This window comes from Chroicocephalus ridibundus, chromosome 10 (assembly GCF_963924245.1).
Source record: "Chroicocephalus ridibundus chromosome 10, bChrRid1.1, whole genome shotgun sequence".
Lineage (NCBI taxonomy): Eukaryota > Metazoa > Chordata > Aves > Charadriiformes > Laridae > Chroicocephalus > Chroicocephalus ridibundus.
In genome coordinates this window covers 3,911,470-3,929,977 of record NC_086293.1, presented here as the reverse complement: position 1 = coordinate 3,929,977, position 18,508 = coordinate 3,911,470, and the positions used below count along the sequence as shown (strand labels likewise).

Genomic DNA, 18,508 nt, shown 5'->3' with positions numbered 1-18,508 from the left:
CCCCCCCTTTTTTTTTAAGTGGAAAGATTTTCCACCTGTATATTCATGGGAAAATAAGACAAACAAACCTCAGGCTTTAGAGTTCTGGGGGTTTTTTTTGGTGATTTTTCTTTAATCTGTTAAATTTTGTCCTGCCTTAGCTAAGCAGTAAACTTGTAGCACCTACATTGTAAATGGCTGGACCCCAGGGCTGCAGCAGCAACAGCAGCTGCAGCACTTGAAGAGTGCGAAAGACTAACTGGGTTCTGCAGCATCGGGATGGCCATCTGAAAGACCTGCTGATAATTAGATCTTCTCTTTCTCCTACTGTATCACCAGCTGTTGGTGTCTCCATCCTCCTACCCCATCACTAGATGCAGGTGAAGGAACTTCCCTTCATCTGCAACCTGCTGCTGGTGAAAGCAGAAGGAACCAGATCAGATTCCTCCCCAGGTAGCCCCAGTGTTTATATTTATTTTAGGCACGGCCTTGAATTAGAAGATCGTACTTTTTACTCCCTGAATTCATTGCCTCAGTTAATGACTGAATCAAATGCAAAAAGAAGAATTATTTCATATGGGTAATTGTAGGTTGGACTTTTTTTAACTTAATACTCAACCTAAATATATTTTTTGTAATTAATTACATTATCTGCATAACCATATGCATATTAACTATATATACAGGCGTTGGTCTCTTTTGCCAGGTAACAAGTGATAGGACAAGAGGAAAGGGACTCAGGTTGTGCCAGGGGAGGTTTAGATTGAATATTAGGAAAAACTTATTCACCGAAAGGGTTATCAAGCATTGGAACAGGCTGCCCGGGGAAGTGGTGGAGGGACTTAAAAGCCGGGCAGACGTGGTGCTGAGGGACACGGTTTAGTGGTGGACTTGGCAGTATTAGGTTTACAGTTGGATCTTAAGGGTCTTTTCCAGCCTAAATAATTCTATGATATAATACAGTGATTATTGTTAGAGGGCTTTTAGCTATGTCAGAGTACGTGTGAAATTCAGTTCACTTGTTTTCATTTACAATGCCTCTGGGAGGGAGGGTAGTGTAAGTCTAGGATCTCTGAAGTTGTGTAGATTACAGGTAATAAAGATTTCTGAGAAAACTTTGCTCAGGATCATTTCCGTAAGGTTGAATGGTGGAAATTTTTATGTGAATGTGTGCATACAGGTATGCGAATGTATTTATGGAAACACACATGGAATGAGCCATGATCAGTCCCTATAGAGATTTGATTAAGCCGATTAAAGGCATGAATGACTGAAATTAATTATTCTGTGTATGTAATTACAAATGACTAATTGCCTGCTTTAAGTTGTTTAAAAATGATGAGGTGTTTCTAAATTGTTGAATGGATGGAATTTAAATCCATATCAACTTCTGACTTCGCATACCAGTTAAATCATACTTTTATTGTTCTGGAAGATGGAGATTCCTGAAACGGAGACTTTTTAATTGTCTGTAGGGTTTCTTCTGGGCTGAAGGACAATTGAAAAATCTCAAGAGAATTCATGAAATCGTAGAGTGTTATAGGAATACATTTTTGCTCTTGCTTTTAACCTCTTCATCCATACAACCAGGAGTACTCATGTTTTATTTATGGGCCGGTAAATAATTTACATTTTCTTTAATCTGAGTGTTTATTTAAAGGAAAAATAAAAGGGCATAAAAGGACAATGCATCTCCCAGGTAAAAGAATCATTCTTATATTAAAAAAAATCATCCTTGTGAATAACACGCTAGCCCAGGTTTCTGGAAGCCAGCACTGAAGCCTGGTTCTGCAGGTTTCCTGTGTGAATACCAGCAGTTCACTTGATTTTTCTGTTCCCAAATTCTTGTTTAAAAAACGTGAAAATTCATTACTCTCTAACTACTAAGTTAGTAAATTCTTTGCCCCAGGATTGTGAGCTGCGAGGGGTGTTTCTAAAATACATGAGGACTTACATTTATAGAACTGAGTGGCTAGTATTTCAAATACGCTATTTTGAACTAGTAAACGCAATACATATTTTTGCTGACCACTTTTCAGAAAAAAAGGGGGTTTTTTTGTTGGTTTTTTTTTTTTTTTTTTTTCAAATAAACATTTTAATGTTAGCTTTTCCCAAATAAAATCCCTCTGGAGGATGTCATGATGTTTGACAGTTCTGGAAATAAATGTTTTAAAAGGAAAAGGAAATTTATGAAAATAAGTGTTACAAGGTAAAAATAAAGGCTAGAACTTCCTTTTTGAAAAAACAGTAAAAGTGAAAAAAATTATTATTGAAGTGTTTTATTTTGGGCTTATATAAGTTATTAATTCAAAGAAATTTGGGGTTTTTTCTTTGAGTTTTACATTATGCAAAAGCTATTTAAAAATCTTTTTTATTTTTCACTGACCTGGAAAAATTAAACATTTGTTCATTTTTAACCAGATGTAAAATCCGCTGAGAATATTCTGGTTTTTACTTCTCTCTCTTATGTCTTAACATGGTGCATTTTCAGTAGTCAGTAACCAGGAGTCTCCTTGGTTGAAGTTGATTTGGTTTTAGCCCAGTATTTTACATGTAGTGCTGTTTTGCTTCAATATTATTACCTTTTTTTCCTTTTTTCTTTTTTCTTGGAAGACGAAGGGTGCTAGCTATATCCGATGGAATTGAACATATTGGGAATCTTCGCTGGGAACTTGCACTGTGCCTCCTTGCTGCTTGGACTATCTGCTATTTTTGCATTTGGAAAGGAACAAAGTCTACTGGAAAGGTGAGGTTAAAATTCTGTGCATCAGCTGTGTTATGACTCTCTTGTGCTCCAAACCTATGTTGTCATTTATATTTATTTAAATCAGAAGGGTAGAATTTCACATGTATCTTGTATTGCTGTAAGCAAATATACTTGGGAGTATATAAATTACGTGGTAATCAAAAATCAGTCATACTTTGCATTGTTTTGTTCCTCTTGGTTTTAATGATTTGCTTTTTCCCTAAACCTGTTAGATGGGGTGGGTCTTTTTGGCTTGGTTTTGTTAATTTAGCGTACTACACTACTGGCCAATCCTTGGACCCTGAAATCAACACTGGGTTGTGTTGACTTCTGTGCATGAAGTATCCAAATCTTGAATTTTGTCCCAAACTGACAGGAGTTGAAACTCTCAGTCATAGAAGTGATTTACACCTAAGCAGAGAGAATTCATAAATATAAGCAACCTACAACAAATGCAAATGGGACACCAAAAGCAGAAATAATGAAAAAACTCAGAGGTAAAGATGGACATAATAGAGGGAAAAAAGAAAAATATCTAATACTCGTAACTTTTTGAGTGAATGCCATTCTAAAATGGACACCCAACAGAGAGATGCTACTTCACAGCTGAAGTGAGTCATGGGGTGAGGGAGAGGTTGCCCCTGGAGTAGCAGCAGATGTACTTCTAAGTAGAATATATAATTACTCAATTAAACAGGTAGAGGAAAAGAGCCATAGTTCTGGATGGGAAAAGGGGGTCTAAAAAAATCTCTGGTTTCTCATGTTGTAACCAAAGAATACAACGGAAAAAATTGGTGCATTGAAACATTTGATGCATTTAATTTTCAATTGTTTATTACTTAGTTTGAAAGTGTGGTTGGATTTTCTATTTTTTCGTGGTTTAGTAGCCTACATTTATAAATGACATGTTTGAAAAGTAAAGGGGTTTTTTAATTTAGAAAATGTCGGAGTGAAATTTTTCAGCTTTCTCAACCACACACATCCTTTTTCCTATCAAAATTTTTGCTGAAGCTACTTGCTGAATTCTGTCTGTATTTGCCAACTGTGTCAGTCAATCTGGTACTGCGTTTTTCATCTAAGAATTTGCACACACAGATTTATGCAGCTCTGCTTTTATTAAGTCACTGCAGGAAAAATGCTGAGAAAGACTGTCTAGGGATACGTATCAGCTTGAATAGTTTAGAGGAAAGGGGGGGGGGGCTGGGAAACTAAGGAGAAAAATATAGAGAAGCAAAGGTGATATAAGGGAATGACAAGATAAATGTCCATATGTCTTTGAAGCATGCACTCCAGGGAGGTACAGAAGTGTTTTAGAGTTGTCTGAGGAGCTACAGCCGGCAGTGAAGAAATGAAACTGAGCAAAACTAATTTTCTTCTTTTCCATCAGAAAGAATGTCTGAAGATGGAGATCTATTCTACCGTAGTATAATCTGACCCAAGGGTGGAGGAAAAAAGATGTATTCTGAATGCACCTGCGTGCGTGCATGCAAGGTTGTGCAGAACTGCACTGTACTTAAGAAAAATAGCATTGGTAGAAATCATTTACTGATAGGGAGAGGCTCTAGTGATTTCAGAAAGGATATATTTTTTTTTATTTCTGTGGTTTACATTCAGATTTTTGTTGTTTTTCGTATACACGTCACACAAGATTCCTTCAGCTTATACCATTTCCCCAGAAATAGATCTTGCATTTTGGAAGTAATTAAAGTGAAACTGACCTGTTTGACTTGGTTTTTTTTTTGTTTTTTTCCACCTCAGTTTACTGGTAGGTGAAGTAGATTTTATTTCAGTGTGATTTTGATAACCACCTTGCTGATGAGGTTAGGTGAAACAGACTGAGAGACATGGCTTGCCCACTTGAAATGGGATGGTAAGCTTTCCAACTAAGCAGAAGTAACAAGCAGTCTTCCAGCAGAAGTGCAAAGTAAATGGAATTAATACCTAGTATACAGCTTTATACGTCTCAAGCGTAAAAAAAAAATTAGATCAGGGTCCTGTAAGAAGTAGACTCATCGACTATTTACGCTAATTAGATAGGTTCTGTTTCCAAAATCCCGAGGAGGCAGACTGGTAGATTCCTGTGTTCCTCAGGAGACACTGTGGTATCCAGCAGTCTGCCTATGCAGACGATCCGTTGCTTCTCAAGAAACATGCAGTAAGGATCTTTCATAGCCAATGTTGATTATTTCTTTTTATTGCTCTGCTCCTGTAATCAGTAAGGAAGGCCTTTTCCTAGATGAATTTGTGACATTGCAATTGGTTTCCAGTGATAACCTTTTTTTCATGAACGGAAGTTCACTTTTTAGATGTATTTAAGAATTATAATATTCTTATTCTTGCCACTCATTACAGGCAAAGTCACTGGAAATGTGTGCCATCTCACTGCCTCCCCAGACCAGCTAAACAAAGACATAGCAGTCAGGTGTTGTGGATGCTACAAAGGAATGAAGTGCTCTGAAATATAGATGACTGGGCTGCAGTTTCCATTTCTGATATATTGCCATTTCAAAAGTTCATATTTAAGCTCATCTAATCATAGTCCTTCACACTCGATTGAATTTGTTATATGCAGATTTCCAGGAAACATTTCAGATTGACTTCTATATATTTATCATAATATTAAAAGTGTCCTTAGGCTAGCCTGTTAAATTTGCTATATGCTTTAATTGGATTGAATAATTTCCACAAAATAACACATTTATTCAAAGCAGAAAACTTCTTAGAATGTTATTACTTTTGGTAGCATTTTCAAAGGGAGGTGTCTGTGGGACAGGATAGCTAGAGCAAAGGAGGACAGGGGGGCAGAAAGAAACAAAGTGAAGAAGGGGAGAGAAAGACTTTACCGTCTTCATAGAGCTGTGTTCTGTGAAATATTCAAGAGGCTGGTTTACTCTTTTCCTCTTTTTACTCTGCATCCTAATGCATGGTGAAAAAAAAAAAAATCCAAGCCTTAAAAGCTGTCGTAAAATAAACCCATCATTTTCCAACTAGCACTACCACAGAACAAATCTAGTCAGATTATGAATATTTAATATTTTAAGATATTAACTATATAAAATCCAACATAAAGTTTAACTCCAAATGAAGTGCTTATGGCACTGTTAACAAGATGTTTCAAACTTTTCCATTACTGTTCTTGAATGTCATCGCTCTGTCACAAAAAACCCTTAGTTTTCCATTCCAACAGACATGTAATATCGAAATAATTTCAGGTGGTTCCGATGGCTTTCAGGAGAAACGTATTTGTGCTTTTTCTGGTTCTTGCCATTACTTATTCAGTCTTTGATCTGAAGTTATTTGTATGCCAGCTTTCACATTTATCATAGAATCATAGAATAGTTTGGGTTGATCAGCTAGATCGGGTTGCTCAGAGCCCCATCCAGCCTGACCTTGACTGTTTCCAGGGATGGGGGGGTCTACTGCCTCTCTGGGCAACCTGGGCCAGTCTTTACCCAAGTTAAATTTTAAACATTTAAAATGTTGCTTATATACTAAATGCAGGGTCTTTGAATGAAAAACTCAAAAGCAAAAGGAGAAAAATATGACAACATAATGTTGTCATGATGTTATGTGTATATTGCAACTTGCTGAGCTTGCTAATACATGGTAGCCATCTTATGCAGGAGTATTTTCAGTAGCCAGCATCAAGTGCTTCCAAATATGAGGTAAGAATGGTGTGGAAAGCTGAAGAAAGTTAATTTTCTAAACATTCTAGACTCTGATCATTAGGGCTTGGTTTAGCATCTTATTTTTCCAAAATATTTATGGTTGCTAATTATGACAATTCTTAGTATTTCTGTAATGTGTAGTTGCTGACTAGTTGCTGAGTCTTGCCGATTTTTGGTCTTCATATAACATTCATGAAATGTTCAGGTATGAGGGAACCAGTTCTTTTTTGGATCTTGACTATCCATTTATTAATTTTACTAAGTGTCCTTGTACTTTAAACTATGAGAAAGAGACACCAGAAGTTCCTAATCTATTTTTCCTAAATTGCTTGCTGAATGAAGTAATCCTAATATTTACCTTCTTTTTTAATGAGAGTATGGTATTTTTCAGATAGTGATCACTCCTCTGAGCTCATAGTGACTCCTCACTTGCAGCAACTTCCTTACTTCTTGTAGTCTCTTGGAGAAAAAAGGATCAATGCTGAACTCAGAACAGTTTTCTTAGTGCTTTGTCTGGCTGCTTCTTAAAAACCTCCAAGGACAGAGATTTCACATGTCTTGGGGCAACCTATTCCAATGCTTAATTGTCCTCATGATACGAGTCATTTATTAATTACTTTTTTTCCTACATGTAGTGTTCATTCCAGTATTTAATTTTCTTACTGAATTATATGGGTTTTTTTGCTTAGCTTGTTATATTTCGGTCATCCACTCCTGATTAAAACACATTTTTGTATCATCTGTCTTAATACGTAGCATGGGTTTGACTGCCTGCAATTACTCATGCACACAAAATTACTTGAAAATACTCTTATATTAATAAGCTAAGTTGATAGCTGGATTCTTTCTTTTCTTCTTTAGTCTTTCTTTCCTAGTCGGCATGACTGGCCAATTCATAGATGAGAGTTGCAGCTAATGGGGATATAACATGTCACACGGCCATGGGACAACTGATCAGACTTGCTCATGTCTTTAGAATATCATTGCATGGTGTGCTTCTGTTCTCTGTGCTGCATAAAAGACCACTACTTCTGCCCACTCCATAGGTGAGGAAGGGTAAAAAGGGTTAAAAAGCAACTCGAAGTCTTGCTATCATTTTCAAGTATGGATATTAGAATATTTTTCCATACCCCCAGCTTTGCATTTTTAAGTGCAATATCTTATGTTTGAAAGCAAGCCACAAAGACAAAAGCGAAACTCCTTGTAAAAGGGAAAGTGATATAATAATGGCTAATAGATTTGCATCCAAAGTCTGGTTTAGGCAAGTGAGTATTTGATGGGTAATGAAGTCCATAAACTGCCTTTGTGCATATGCAATATCTCTTACATTTCTTGGGAAATCAAGCTAAGACCCTTTCAGTCTTCCTGAAAGAGTTGGACCTAATGAACAAGTAATGCGAAGTCTGCCGAAGACTTCCAGCAGGTCTGCCAGAGGATATTACAGATGAACATTGCCAAAAAGACAGCTTTCATCTCACAGAATATTCATAACACATAATATTGCCACATGAATTTGTACCCCAAACCATTTTCTTTGCTTTGCCATGTGTTCTATGGCAACAGATTTTGTTACTAAATAATTGTTTGGTTACAAAAAGCAGACAAGAGAAAAAGCTTATGTTCCTTACAAAGTAGTAAACTGCATTCAGATTTACAGTGCATTCCAATTTGTTCTCTGAAACCTTTCCACAAAGAAAGTTGGGTAACACGAATAAGTGTAATTATTTCTGGTATAATTTGTCTGGGTAACACTAATTTAAAAAAAATCTGGATAGCTGGAGGGAAATTGCTTTTGGTCTAGGAAATATCATTTAGTAAACAAACAAACAAAAATGTTCATGTCTGTTGTAAAACTGTAGGTCAGATTTTGTCATTTTATGACTCAACACAAGGTTGGCATTTTCTGATATGAAGTGTTAAAAGAACATTCTTGTGTACCTTCAAGATTTTTGCATTATTTAGTATTAGAATATCCCACTGCTCGTATGACCATTAAGACCAAGACTCATATTTTTTGGGTCTTTTTGAGTAAGTCCTCATTAGTATCATAAAGACTATACTGCTATTCTTTTGCCAGAGCCAAACCCAAATAGTTCTTCCACACTGTTTCGTACTTCTCTGAGGGCCGCTGGCCAATATCTGTTGAGAAATCCTTCTCACATTGTTTCAGGATCATCTGAAAGAGGGACAAATCTCTTAAGAGTCCATTCTTCAAATTTTTCTGGAACTAATTTATGTATTACAGAGATAGGCTTCAGTAATCACTGAATATTGCGCGCTCTCTCTCTGAGGGCTTCTGAACCTTTTGACCCTTTCCTACTCTTTCTGTTGAGTTCCCTGAAGTTCAGCAGCATCCTTATCTTTGTGTTAACCTTATGCGGTCTCTCTGCTTGAAATACTTCAAAACTACAACAGAAGCAGAGGCTAATAAAAATAGAGGGTGATGCTGAAAGGTAAGGTCAGGAGCGTTGTCCTGATTTGACACAAGAAGATGCAGAAAGGTTCAACTCTTTCACAGGTATCGAGTGACTGCGAAACAACCTAGAGGAGTAGAGCCAGAGTTAAGAGGCTGCCCTCCCTGTAAAAAGCTGTGGAAGTTGCACTAAAACAAATTTGCTTGTTTTTTCAGATCATAATCAACTTTTAAAATGTCTCATCAAGCTTTGACTGGAAAACATGCTAGAAAACAATGGTTCTGTTTATTGCTTGCCACCCTCTTTCGCTCTGTAGGTATTCCCCTAACAATAGCACAGAACGCGTTGCTGAAAGGTATTGCTGTGCTCACATCTGTCCAAGTGCTACAGAAGAAAAAGCACTGATATAGCTGCTCTCTCTACATAAACATGAGTTGTCTAAGATGCTTGATTAAATAGTCCTGCAAGTCAAAAGCTAAAATAATAGATTAATGATTACACAGTATCTCCTCATGAAACATTTATGACTTCTCTCCTAATTCATCATTAGATATCCTCATCCTTTGCATCTCTAAAAAGGATAGTGTTTGGTTAAAAAAAATATCTGTGTCATTGTAAAATATTAGAAATGACCTTGCAGGCTTTCTTGGTGATGTAGTTACTGTATATAAAAATAAAAGTATGAGGCAGTCCCGACTTTTTTACTTGTTGCTTTCATTATTCATTCAAGAATGTAACTTTCTACCATGACTTCATCAGAAAAGTTATAAACACCTTAGCAAAGCAGAGAACTTCCATTTCTTAAAGGAACAGCAGTGCTGTTTTACCTACCACAAGTAAGCAGGATATTGGATTGAATACGTGTAAGTGATGGCATAATTTGTTATTTTACTCTTATGCTATTGAGTTTTTTCTTTCTCCTGTGTATGTGCATAGTGTCTTAACCTGTAATGTCCTCTATGGTTCTTTTCTGCTTAATGGTTCTGATGAGAGCCTGTCTTATTCTAAATGTTATGTTTGTCAAACTTGTTTTTTCCTGGTTTGAGTGTTTTATTTAAGCTTTGTATGTATGTCTAAATATGTCAGAACATATGTCTAAATTGGAGAGACATGGATTTGATGGATGGGACCGCTCAGTGGAGAAGGAATTGGCTGGATGGTCACACCCAAAGAGTTGCGGTCAATGGCTCGATGTCCAAGTGGGGACCAGTGATGAGTGGTGTTCCTCAGGGGTCAGTATTGGGACTGGTGCTATTTAATATCTTTGTTGGTGACATGGACAGTGTACCCTCCACAGTTTTGCAGATGACACCAAGCTGGAGGGAAGGGATGGCATCCAGAGTGACCTGGACTGGCTTGAGAGGTTGGCCCTTGTGAACCTCATGAAGTTCAACGAGGCCAAGTGCAAGGTCCTGCACATGGGTCACGTCAATCCCAATCACAAATATAAACTGGGCAGAGAATGGATTGAGAGCAGCCCTGAGGAGAAGGACTTGGGGGTGTTGGTTGATGAGAAGCTCAACATGAGCTGGCAATTCAGACTACATATAAGGAAGTAATTTTTTACAATGAGTTGGACTAGATGATCTCTAGAGGTCCCTTACAACTCTGAAGATTCTGTGATTCTGTGGTGAGCCCCTGGCCCAGGTTGCCCAGAGAAGCTGTGGCTGCCCCATCCCTGGAGGGGTTCAAGGCCAGGTTGGAAGGGGCTTGGAGCGACCTGGGCTGGTGGGAGGTGTCCCTGCCCAGGGCAGGGGGTGGCACTGGATGATCGTTAAGGTCCTTTCCAACCCAAACCATTCTATGATTCTGTGAAGAGTATTGTGAAGGCTGCTAAGTGCATTTTATAGCGGTGATCAATATGAAGGTCTTAAGCTGGACTTTGTGAATTTCATTTAATAACTGCATGGTTGTTGCCCTTCCTAATGCTGGACTGTTCCTTACTTCTTAATTAGTTTCACTGATCCATTAGATTTGCTGAGCTGAACACAGTGAAGGGCCATTTAAGTGTAAATTGTCATGAAATTTTATGTTAGTCTGTATTAATTCTATGTGTTAAAAGAGCAGAGAAAAGAGAAAACAGTAAGGTATAGCCTGTTTGTCTGGGGCTTCCTGACATAGACCTATTAACAATAAGAGAAAAAGGGCTTGGTAACTGCTTTTGACATTATTGTTAATCTGTGAATCTGATGAGCAGGAAACAATTGCTGAAAACTAAGATCATTTATAATGAATAAAAAAAGATGGCCAATGAAATGGACTAAAATATACATAATTAGCATCGCCATTTTAGCAAGGTTTAACTGAAGGTGTAGAGCCCTGTTTTTTTCACTCTGTAGTGCTTCCGAAGACCTGTCCCAGGCTGCAGTTCTCATAGGCCAGAGCGCTTCAATACAAAATAGACATCTGAGCTGTTGAGAGTTTATTCCAACAAATCAAACTCCTCCCTATGCATTACTGGAAAAAAAAAAGTCTGCAACTGCACTTAACTATTGGTTACATTTTATTTTTCATTTTTCTGTTGGGGAAAACCCCAGAATTTGTGTCAACATTTCAAAATGCAAAAGATAAGCTGTCAGGCTCTGGCTGGCGGAGTGTAATGTCATCTCTCACTATTGAACCCCATTTCCCTCTTACCTCCCTTTTTATAGTCGTGCTCCCTCCTCCACGTAGGATGATTTATGGATGTTTCACTGTTCATCCCCCCAGATAACTTCATTAATCAGGCTGGAGACAATAGAGGGCACGCTAATTGTAAATTATTTTTCACAGGCCCCCGCCAACCTGATAGTTGAGATGTTTTCAATTTTATGTAGCAGCTACTCAGAACTTCAAGATTTGAAGGCTTTTCCCCTTCATTCCAAGCCTTAGATTTTGCATATTTGCCAAAGCTGTCACTGTTAGAATGTACCCCCGTGGCAAACGACTGACCCCACAGAGCTTCCCACCACGAAAAAGGCAGGGAGGGCCAGCAGCTTCTCTGCCAGCCTGCGAACACCTGCTGAAGCCGGCCTCTTTGGATGCAGGACTCTCTTCTTATGCCAGGCAGGGCCTGGTGTTCCTTTTCTTTCTCTGCCCTCAGACAGGTCTCTGCTTGGCCCCTCTGTAGCCCCCTTGCTTCTCTTGCACTGTGCACCTGTATAAGACCTAGTTTATCACCCCAGAGTGGCAGAGTGTTCAGCTTGCATTGCAGGTCTGTTCTCATTCGTGAGTAAACTGCAGTGCACCCCATTTGAATCTAGCTTTAGTGTCTTCGAGTAGTTTATCACACCATTAGCAGACCTGAACAGTGCTTATATTTCTGACTGTATTAATTGAGAGAGGACCCAATTTTACATCTCTTTCATAGCAGCGCTTCTCTGTTCACATCAGAGAGCCTTCTAATTCACAATTGTGCAAAAAGGACTGGCATATGGACCTAAACCAAGGAAAATAATTTAGAAGAGTGTATTGATCTGGTTGAAAATACGAGCAGAAAGATAACTCAATGTATCTTGACTAGTGCATGAAGAAGGTGGAAAAACTGCTAGGGTTAGGATGTTCCTTTTTCTTGAGCTGATTACCAGCAAGGCACTGCAAGGTATCTGGTGTGCTCAAAGACCCCGAATTCAGAGGTGGACTTTTCATACCTTTTACCCATCGGTTTCTGTGCCCTCCCATCAGGAGTTAAGCCTTGCTTGCCAGCAGTTAAGACTCAGTCACTAGTCCCCAAGAAAATTTATTTCTCAATAGCAGGCTATATAAAGGCCTTAATGGATTCAATGAGGCAGAAAGAAAAAGTAAAAGGACAGAAGAAAAAAAAATAAGAGAAAGATGTGTGGAAGAAGAAAAAAAAAAAGAAAGAACTGGGGCCCATTGTAGGAACCCAGGGAAAGGAACTAGGCAGCAATGATTGTATCTCCTGAAGTGTCTTTTGTTTTAGCCTAAAGTAATAGCAAAGAATAGCCCTTCATGGCGAGGCTTTAGCACTCTGTCCAAGACTGATCTCTGTATTCAAAAGGGGAAAGTAGAACATTCATGAGATGCATGCAGAGTTCCTGCTATCCGCCTCCTCTGTGTGAGGTTTTAAAACAGCTACTGTGATATTTTTTTTTTCACTCTCCTGTGCACTGAGCATTTAAGGACACCTCAGATTTGTTAAAAAAGGAGATTTTCGTGCCTCTCTGAGTGTTTTTACCAAACTTCTGTTTGGCAGCTGGGAAAAATATGAAATAGTAAACTTAAATCAGAATCATATCTTCATGATTTCATATCTTCCCAGCTGTACCTTAACACTAGGGATCTACTTTTATCTGAATACTCACTTAGACTGGATCCAAGCGCTGGTCTGTAGCCCAAGCAAGTCAAAAGTGCATTTCAGTGCACTGAGGGACAGCTCAGGGCACATGCAGATGTGAGAGGTTTTGGGCAGAGATACCATCTGATCTGCCAACCCTAATGTATGAAAAAGCAGCATGGGGACGGGAGAGGCAGAGGGCAGAAAGCCGACTGTGATATTTGCAGTGGTAGTGCAATGAAATTTGCTGAAAAATTAAAGGTAAAGCCAGAAGGCTCAGATTAACATTGAGGCATCTCTACTCCGTAGGAGAAATGTACTGATTGGCTAAGGTACTGTATACAGGTTTATTTGTTCCATTGAGGTTACCAAGCACTTTTACTCATTATCAAAAATAAATACACTGACCCAATAAAAAGACTTTAGAAATGCAATAGTTTCAGTCATTTGTACCTATATGACTTTTCCTTTCATAGAACTTGCCCTTCTTTACTAGTTGTCTTATCCTCCACCCAAAAACGTTATTCCTTCAAGTACATGACACAGTGCTTGTACCTGTGATTTGTAACTGTTGAGGTTTTATGAAGCTGTGTTTTTTAAAAATGTTTGTGTGGTTGCACATGTCCTAGTCTCTCTATGTATGTACAGAAATCCCTATAGATACTGCTTTTGTTGGATCTTAGTTTATATATTTGGAATATGACTTACATCTTTTAGTCAGCAAGAACATACAAGGTATTTCCTTAGTCCCTCAACTTGAATACAGAAACAAGAGATTTGGTACTGTTTATAGCACTGACTCTTTTAGTGATGCTTTGCTTTCATGTTTCTTCAGCTGAAGTAGAATAGATATATTCCCCTGTTCTCACACAGGTGGTTTGTCCTAAGCTAGTGCTAACCCATATCTTCAAGATTGGCTCATTCTTAGGAATTTACAAAGTAGTTTATAGGTATCCATCCCCCTGGCACTATATGCAAAGGTTAGTGTTATATCAAATTCCTGCCAGTGGGGAGTCTGTCTCTTTAGTTTTTGCAGTCAGTATAGGCCAGATTTTTGGCTTTATGTACAACGTGAAGATGTCTTTGTGGTAGAAGTTTTGTTTACAAGGCTGTTCTTGGGAGATTTGCAAACTTTAATTCTGTATACCACCCCGGTGTCAACTAACATGGATTGAATCCAAACTCAGTCTTAAGAATGGGAAAGCTTAATGAAATAAATTGCTACATGAGCAACAAAGGCAGCTTGAGGCAGCTGCTGCTGCTATGTTGGTAACTAACACATCCCTGAGAAGTGAGTTGGCTGCAATGCACCTGCTATTCACTCCTGCTGCTGGGCAATGGAAAAATTTCTGTGGTTAAAAGAAAAACCTCAAAAAACCCAGTATAAGCTTGATTGTGTCATGTGTAGGAAGCGTAAGGCAGTGCTATAACTGTCTGACACAAAGAATTAACTGTAATAAAAACTTTTTTGTTACTTGCTGTGCGTATAAAATGTCTTCATTACTATATGAGATAAGTAACTGTAGTTGAGGTCAGTAAGTATTTTTGTGGTTTAGTTTGTATGTCACTTGTTCCTGGAGTGCCTTACTGAGGTTAGAATCTCAGCGTACCGGGCCTTGGATGAAGACAGTGAGATGCCTCTGTTCCCTAAGGAGCTTGCCTTTATATCCGCGCACAAGACAGAGATCTCTGTTGAACTGAAGGATGAAGGGGGAGCAGAGAAATCAAAGCATTTGCCTAAGATAGAAAAATAAATCTGTGGTAGTAACATACTTTTAAGTCATGCTGTCTTCCAGCCCAATGTCTTTACTGCATGATTCCTCTCATTTTTCCTATGCATTGTACCACCTCTTCTTCTCAGACTGAAACTTGGCTCAAAAATACAGTTAAGTTGTAGCACACTGTGTCAGATCGGAGTCCTACAAGTCAGCCTCAAGGTGATTTAGGGGCTCAATTTAGAGGCTGTTTAGTAGGGAAGTTACAGTGCAATAAGCCTTTGGGTAAAATAAAGATGTGACTAACTGCATTATAATAGATGTAGTAGCCATAAGGAATGGAAATATGGAGAATTAGGGTCTGGGGGATAAGGACCCTTGTTAATTTAGGTGGTAAGGCTATTTATTATATTTCTGTTATAATTATTATACGTAATACACAAGTACTATTGCAAATGCTTTATGGTGAATACATCTCTTGGCTGTCACCATGGTGATAAGGGCCTAAATTCCTCAGTGGATGATAGAAAATGGTCTGTCATCCTGTGGGTAGACAAGCACACACCTTTTTCAATAATAAATGATAAGCTCTTTATTATCCTATAAATGTCCGGAACAAACCTCCCAGTAGAATCAAAGAATGGTTGCTGTTGGAAGGGACCTTTACAGGTCATCTAGTCCAATACACAAGATGGTTTCTTGATTACAAAAATTATCAATAGAAAGAAGAGATATGAGTGTGCTGTAGGGACGCCTTTTTCGCCTCCTTGTCTACAAATCACTGTTTTCCCAGCATTTACTGCCCAACAGTAAATACTGCTGTGGTACTCTCAGAAAATAGTGTGCAGAATTGGCTGATAAATCATTTAGAGATGGCCACTAACATATCTGCTTGAGTGCTTGGAAGATTGATAGACTACATATCAAAAAAAGACTCGTGTGACTAATTTTGGTGCGAAGTTCTGGGGAAATTCCTAATTCTTATTGCATTGATCTTTCATGGTTTTAATATTTGCAATTTTTAAAAATTTCTGATGTAGTCATGCATTTGTTTTATGAGTTCACAGATGCTGACTACAGTGCCTGATTCTTTTCTTACCTCCTTCCCAGTTAAGGCCTTTGTGCAGATAGTATACTCCGATTGCTATATTGACCTTTGCCGACTGGCACCTTTTGCCTTTTCCGTAGAATCATAGAATCGCCTAGGTTGGAAGACACCTTTCAGATCATCTAGTCCAACCATCAGCCTAACTCTGACAAAGACCCTCACTAAACCCTGTCTCTAAGCACCACGTCTGCCCGTCTTTTAAATACCTCCAGGGACGGTGCCTCAACCATTTCCCTGGGCAGCCTGTTCCAATGCTTAATAACCCTTGCAGTGTAAAAGTTTTTTCTAATATCCAGTCTAAACCTCCCCTTGCACAACTTGAGGCAGTTTCCTCTTGTCCTATCACCTGTTACTTTGGACAAGAGACTGAGCCCCACCTCTCTACAACATCCTTCAGGTAGTTGTAGAGAGCGAGAAGGTCTCCCCTCAGCCTCCTTTTCTCCAGGCTGAACAACCCCAGTTCCCTCAGCCGCTCCTCGGAGAACTTCTGCTTGGGACCCTTCACCAGCTCCATTGCCCTTCTCTGGACTTACTCCAGAATCTCAATGTCTTTCTTGTAGTGAGGGGCCCAAAACTCGACACAGCACTTGAGGTGGGGCCTCACCAATGCTGAGTACAGAGGGACAATCATGCCCTAGTCCTACTCACCACACTGTTCCTGATACAGGCCAGGATGCTGTTGGCCTTGTTGACCACCTGGGCACACTGCTGGCTCATATTCAGCCGGCTGTTGCCCAACACCCCCAGGTCCTTTCTGCTGGGCACTTCTCCTGCCACGCTTCCCCAAGCTTGTAGCGCTGCATGGGGTTGTTGTGACCCAAGTGCAGGACCCAGCACTTGGCCTTGTTGAACCTCATACCATTGGCCTCAGCAAATCCAGATCCAGCCTGTCCAGATCCCTCTGCAAATCCTTTCTACCCTCAGGCAGGTCAACATTCCCACCTAACTCCGTGTCATCTGCAGACTTACTGAGGGCGTGCTCAAACCCCTCGTCCAGATCATTGATAAAGATATTAAAGAGAACTGGCCCCAATACACTAGCTCAGGGGGCTGGGTACTCTGGGTACTTTTGTGTCTACCTGAAGGAGGCGTCCTAGCTAGGAAACCTTACCTACTAATGCTTTCTGTAATAGCATTGTACCCACTTTCCAGAGTGCATGCAGTCCTCTTTTTTTCCTTAGTGGTGGTGGTTGTTCGGGGTGTGTGTTTTGGTTTTTTTTTGTTTGAGTTTTTTGTAAAGACCAGTGAGGAAATTCAAGCAGAACAAATGAGCAGTCTAAGCTCGAGATGATAAGGAATGTTCTGGTAAAGCTGTGGTTCACTGGAAAATGTTGATTCACTGAAACTAGTCATTCGTCAGAGCAACTAATAAGTAAATGAGGACAACACTCATCTGGAAAACTCAGTTTCGTGTTCTCTAGCAAGCAGTCAGAGGGCAACAAACCTTTACTGCCCTCTGGATGGGAGGAAAATTTGGCCAAAACCTTTGAGTTCATTCCAGTGCAGATTTAAGATCTTACAAATTTTTGTGTGACAGGAAAATCATCTCCTGTTCTGACCTTTGCATCTTTATCTGCTTTACACATTAAACATTTTTAGAATATGTCAGAACCTACTGTGGTACCTTCAATGAGAGCTGGAAGGCACGGCTAGAGTAGCTGAGAAATCAGATTCATTTAGCACCTTATCAGTCCCCCATCTCTGCCTGTGTAAACTCAGTAACTAAACTGGAAATACAAGTGCTAGTATGGGATAATTCTGACCCGCTGTAAATTATTTTCACCGAAATAGAACTGTCCTATATCAGGAATAGTCATCCCATATTAAATGTTTTTTAAGCAAAATTCAGGTTTCTGTGCATATATGAACTAACATCAGTATCTGGCTTGTTGTGTATAGAGGCAAACTAGATGGCATTCAGAGGTCTGAAGATCCTGGAAGGTTCTAAAAAGGAACAGCTTTGATTTATAAAAGCTTGAACTCTTTAAAGACCTTTTCAAAATGGAAAGAATCCCTCAGTTGATTAATTAGTCCTAATTTATATTTAAAATTCTTCCTGATTGATTTTTTAAAGTTGACTTTTACTTGATTAAATAGCAGTCTTTGATTTTGAGATATTTGTGGCTCTGCAAATTCCCTACTTGATGGGAGCTCTGCATAAACACTTTTGCTTGCAGTAATGAGCTTGGCCGAGATGCTGAAGTTTGCTTCCTCCCTACCAGTCCTCCTCTCCCTGCCCGCAACCACACGGCAGATCTTCCTCTTTGTGCACTTGAAAGTTAACAAAACCGCTACATTAACATTATTCTTTTAGATATTCATAGTTATAGGATACCATTATTCCATTTGCTATTCTAGTTCGAGGCTGGCACATTTATGGCGGAGATAAAATAATGAATTTAAATCACTAGTCTCTTCAGGGTAAAAAAAAAGAACACCCAGACAACCCCCCGCCCCCCCAACTTGTAGGTACTAGGGATAATAATACCCTGATTTTATCATGAGATTGTTTCTTTTGTATACACTGGCCGAGCTGTATCTGCTTGCCAGATCGCAGCGCTGGTTTTGCTGAAGGTTTTCTGCAACTTTCTGCACTTGAAAA

General features: G+C 39.1%; 1 protein-coding gene across 4 annotated transcripts in view; it reads left to right on the top strand.

Moving 5' to 3' along the window:
- Positions 1-18,508, top strand: part of SLC6A11 (solute carrier family 6 member 11) — a 110,677-nt gene that overhangs the window by 28,774 nt on the left and 63,395 nt on the right. For all 4 annotated transcript variants that reach the window (XM_063348356.1, XM_063348355.1, XM_063348353.1 and 1 more), the window contains exon 6: positions 2,593-2,725. In XM_063348356.1, coding sequence (XP_063204426.1) covers positions 2,593-2,725 — 133 coding nt within the window. The remainder of the gene's footprint in view (positions 1-2,592; positions 2,726-18,508) is intronic.